Consider the following 5,000-nt stretch of genomic DNA (forward strand, 5'->3'; position numbering starts at 1 on the left):
TATATATATATATATATATATATATATATATATATGAATATACATAAATATATACATGTGTACTTATGTATATACGTACACATATATTTATATACTTCCATACACACAAGTATGCACACGCATACATATATATCTATATATCTATATATCTATATATCTCTCTCTCCCAGTCTACACACACATACACACACACACATATATATATATATACTTATATAGCAGAGAGAATGAAAAAGAAAAAATGCATACATGCATAAGTGTGTACACATTACATAACAAAGAGTGATTTTATTGTTGTAGCACCATTAACATACATTTGCACTCATTTACATACAAGCATACATACATATACATACATAAAAACATACATAAATACATACAACGTACATACACACATACACAGACATTGCATATATTCACATTCACACACGTGCATACATAGACGTACTCATGTGTGCACTGGTGTTTTTGTTTTATTTTCTGTAATATTTGAATCAAATACAATGCATAACTATTTTATAAGCATCGCCGAGTAAATACTTAGATTGCAAAAAAGTTAAAGAAATAAAATTAGATGAAGATAATTAAAGGCATAAATTGAAGCACGAACATCAGATGCTAAAGCAAACATAAACAAAGCTCTCAACATATCATAAAATTTGAGAAACTGCTGAATGAGATGTACTTTAAAATTTAAAAACCTCTTATATGGTTTTCTTAAAAGAGTGCTCGGATTTAATGATTAAATAAAATAGTTTGAACTCGATGCTAAATTAGTTTCAGGAACAATATATGTTTACTGTGGCTCTGCTATAAAGATGGTGAGAAGATATATTAACACTGCTTGTAATGTTTGTGCTTAAATGTTACACTTAAATCTATGTACAATGCAAGTGATAGGAGACAGGAAGAATCAAAATGAGGAAGAGACAGAGGGAGATAGAGGGAGAGAGAGAAATAGATAGAGAAAGGGAGAAAAAAAAAATCAATGTCTGTGCATACATGCATACATGCATAGATACGTACTACTTCCCAAAAATATGGGCTCAGCCTCATTGTGTGGAAATTTGAGCAAGTATCTTCTACTACTGTCTCAGGCCTTGTGAGTGAATTCGGTAGATGGAATTTAGAACAAACAGTAAAAGGTTGTCGTTATAGTACTTGGAGTTTCAAATGCCAGAGCGAAGGGCTATGATGAATTATGTCGGCTATTAATGGCAACAGTGAAGGCACATGGCTCAGTGGTTAGAGCACTGAGCTTACGATCGTGAGGTTGTGAGTTTGAATCCTGGACCAGGCTGTGTGTTGTGTTCTTGAGCAAGACACTTTATTTCACATTGCTCCAGTTCACTCAGCTGTAGAAATGAGTTGTGACGTCACAGGTGCCAGGCTATATCGGCCTTTGCCTTTCCCTTGGATAACACTTGTGGCGTAGAGAGGGTAGGCCAGTATGCATGGGTGACTGCTAGTCTTCCATAAGCAACCTTGCCTGGACTTGTACCTGGGAGGGTAACTTTCTAGGTGCAATCCCAGGGTCAGTCATGACCGAAGGGGGTCTCAGCAATGACAACAGATGCTATGAAAAACCTTTTTTTATTGTTGTTATTATATATATATATCTATATATATATATGAGGGATTGCATATATGAATATATATATAAATGTAAAATAAAGATATATATAAACGATGGTATGCACTCGGTCACACCACCATATAGCAAGGTGCTGAGAATACATACTTTATAGACTGTGAATTTGGTGGATCTCGTCAGGTTATTGTTTAACCACACTTTTTGAGCTAGTTTGGTAAAGGTCGAAGTTGCTAACCCGATTCTCCTGTTCAGCTCCTGGTCGAGTGTGAGGCCATCCATAATTGTTGAGCCAAGGTATGTAAACTCATGGACGACATCAAGTGAGTGGTTGTTGATGATAATGATGGGGGGATCCGAGATGCCTTGGCCCATTATCTCAGTCTTCAGTTGGCTGATTGTTAAGCTGAAGGCACAGCACATCCGGTTGAGATTGTCCATCATATATATATGTATGTATGTATCTACATATAAATATATATTATAATACAACCTATAAAAATAGTAAAGTGAACTTGCTATGGTGAGTGAAAATTTCAGCATTTCAAACAGAGTCCTTCTTGGAGGAAAAGTTGGTTTCATTAATCTTTCTCCTTTTAGATTTTCTCTGATGAAGGTCAATGTCTGAAACATTGGATTTTTCAATCCCCCTTTTTTTATTGATTTTACTATATATGTCTTGCTGATGCAGTCTAACACCAGCCGCTTAAGTATATATGTGTACACAATAAAGACAAACATAGACATATTAAATACTATACAGCATAAATCCTAGCTTTATTTAAATTATCTTCACTTCCAGAAATAATCAAAGATAATCTTAAGAACTTCAATTCTCAATAATTGACAAGCTATTAAAGAATAGACTATTTGTTTATCTAAAGATAAGAGCTGTGAACATCTGTTTCTGCCTTAATAAATGCTACCAGTGCAGCATTTTCCCTATTTTCTCTCCACCAGGATTCACTTAGGCGTATGCAAAAAAGAATAGAACATATTTATAGTCTATATAATTTTTAATCTTCCTAAATGAAATGAAAACGAGCCAAGAGAAATAATTCATAGCAATCAATTCTTGTCTTTGAACAACAAAGACAAATAAGAGTATATTAAATACCAATAGATCATAAATATGCAAGGCATTAAAATTATCACCTTTTCAAGAGAAGGTATCACAATTGCATCATATCAACTGTGTGTGTAAAACAAGTCCAGGCTTTTGTTTAAACTGACAAAACTTGAGTTGGCCCAGGTCTATAGAAAAATCTCAAGGCGTCCAAATAAATCAAACTAAATCTGGGACCTTCTGAACTTCTATTTGAACTCATGAAACAAGTACCAGTTGAATATTGGGGTCAGTGTAATCGATTTACTCCTTCCCCAAAATTGTCAAACTTTGAAACCATTATTAACGATATTTTATTCCTTTTGCATTTTCAGTGTAACAGATTTATATTTTCCCCGACTGTTGTGGGCAAGAAGACTTTTCTGCTAAATCTGTTCATATGGCCTGCAGAATGCCCCAGAACCAAAGACATTACTACCTGTTACGAAATAAAAGTTGTTGGCTTTGGAACAATTGGTGAACTAGCAGTAAGTTTTTGAACTGACAGAAACATCAGTGTCCTCCTTTTCGTTACTTTGTTTTGTTTTATTTTCACATGATAAATTGAACATGGAATGAATTGGACGATAAAGGAGCCATCTAAAAGGTTTCCCAGCCAGCTTTCTCTTCATTTATCTTTTATTTGTTATAGTCATTAGACATGAAGACACACACACACACACACACACACACACACACACACACACACACACACACACACACACACACACACACACACACACACACACACACATACATCACATACATAGATTATGTGTACAACAGGCTTCTTCCAGTTGCCATCTACCAAATCAGATGTTAAAGCTGTTGTCAGCCTGAGGCTATAGTAGAAGACACTTGCTCAAGATGTCAGAGAGGGAGTGAACCTGGAACCATGTGGTTAGGAAGCAAACTTCTTACCACACAGCCATGCCTGTTCCAATTATCTAAAACTTTTTCATATTTACTTTTTAACATTTACCTACAAAGCAAAAATACCATGGGACGGGTTGCTACATATTACTCACCATCTGAAGCGCATGTCTGAAAGCAAAGTCTCCGTTGAAAAGATTACAGACACTGAAATTAAGCTCAGGACTGGACTGATTTCTTTTTGTCACTTTGAGGTTCAATACTAGAAATTGCAAGTTAATGGTACAATTGTAAATTAATACCATACATTTTAAGAACACATTTGCTACACGGTAGTGCTCCAGCATGACCACAGCCAAATGGCCAAATAAAAGAATGTAGAACATATACAAACATGTAAACGCATGCATATGTTCAGTATTTTGCAAATATATTCTTAGCTCTGCTGAGTGACATGCCTGACCACCAGTGGCACTTCTTTTCACCATACTGACCATAACCTACTCCTTCTCCTCTACTTTCCAGCTCAGCACTTCTACTTCTATATCCCCCCAACAATCACTAGCTTCCCCCACCTCTCTCTGCCATGTATTTCTTCTTGCTCTAAGCCACATACATCCTTTCTCTCCCTGTCTTTTACTCCTTTTCTTTCTCTTCTCCCCTTCAACCATTAAATCTCTCACATTACTATGTGAACTGCTTTTTCCAATTCTTTTTCCTGATGAAGGAGGCTAGTGATATGGTAATATCTCAATGCAACCATTTACTGGTTGCATATCTATGACTTTTTTGCACATTCCATCTGGTATTTATGAACATTACAATTACTACACAATCCTGACCCTCCAGAAACAGCTGTCAAGTTATAAAATTATGTATTCTCTCCTTAAAATTCTGTTTTTTTAATGCTTTATGTAAAAATATTTGTCTATATATATAAGTATCTGTATGCCTGTACATATGTGCATTTCCTCACCACATGGTGCCATGGTTTTTTCAGTGTCTTCTGCCATTGCCTTGGGACAACCAGAGTCTTGTGAGTGGATTTGGTAGACAGAAACTGAAAGAAGCCCATTGTGGATATATATATATATAATATGAGTGTGTATGTATGAGAGAGAGAGAGAGAGAGAGAGAGAGAGGAAGAGACAGAAAAAGAGGACATTTGTATGTGTGCATGTCTCCTTGTTTTGTCATCATGTGATAGTTGTAAAATGATTGTCACTGTCATACTAGCAGTATCATTCATTTTCAATATTCTGTAAGAACGTGTCTGGCCATGGGAAAGTATTAGCATACTTGGAAACAAGTAAGGATTGGTGACTGGCAGGGCACATGACCATAAACATTCTACCTCAGTAAAGGCTCTTCAACTCATGCAAGTGTAGAAATTGGATGTTAAAATGATGATGATGATGACGCCGCCGCCGC

At 35.8% G+C, this 5,000-nt stretch overlaps 1 protein-coding gene across 1 annotated transcript in view; it reads left to right on the forward strand.

Moving 5' to 3' along the window:
* The window catches only part of LOC106867322 (cilia- and flagella-associated protein 65), a 720,747-nt gene that overhangs the window by 229,785 nt on the left and 485,962 nt on the right, over positions 1–5,000 (forward strand). The window contains exon 15 of the mRNA XM_052971190.1: positions 3,032–3,184. Within this exon, the coding sequence (XP_052827150.1) occupies positions 3,032–3,184 (153 nt within the window). The remainder of the gene's footprint in view (positions 1–3,031; positions 3,185–5,000) is intronic.

This window comes from Octopus bimaculoides, chromosome 10, assembly GCF_001194135.2.
Source record: "Octopus bimaculoides isolate UCB-OBI-ISO-001 chromosome 10, ASM119413v2, whole genome shotgun sequence".
Lineage (NCBI taxonomy): Eukaryota > Metazoa > Mollusca > Cephalopoda > Octopoda > Octopodidae > Octopus > Octopus bimaculoides.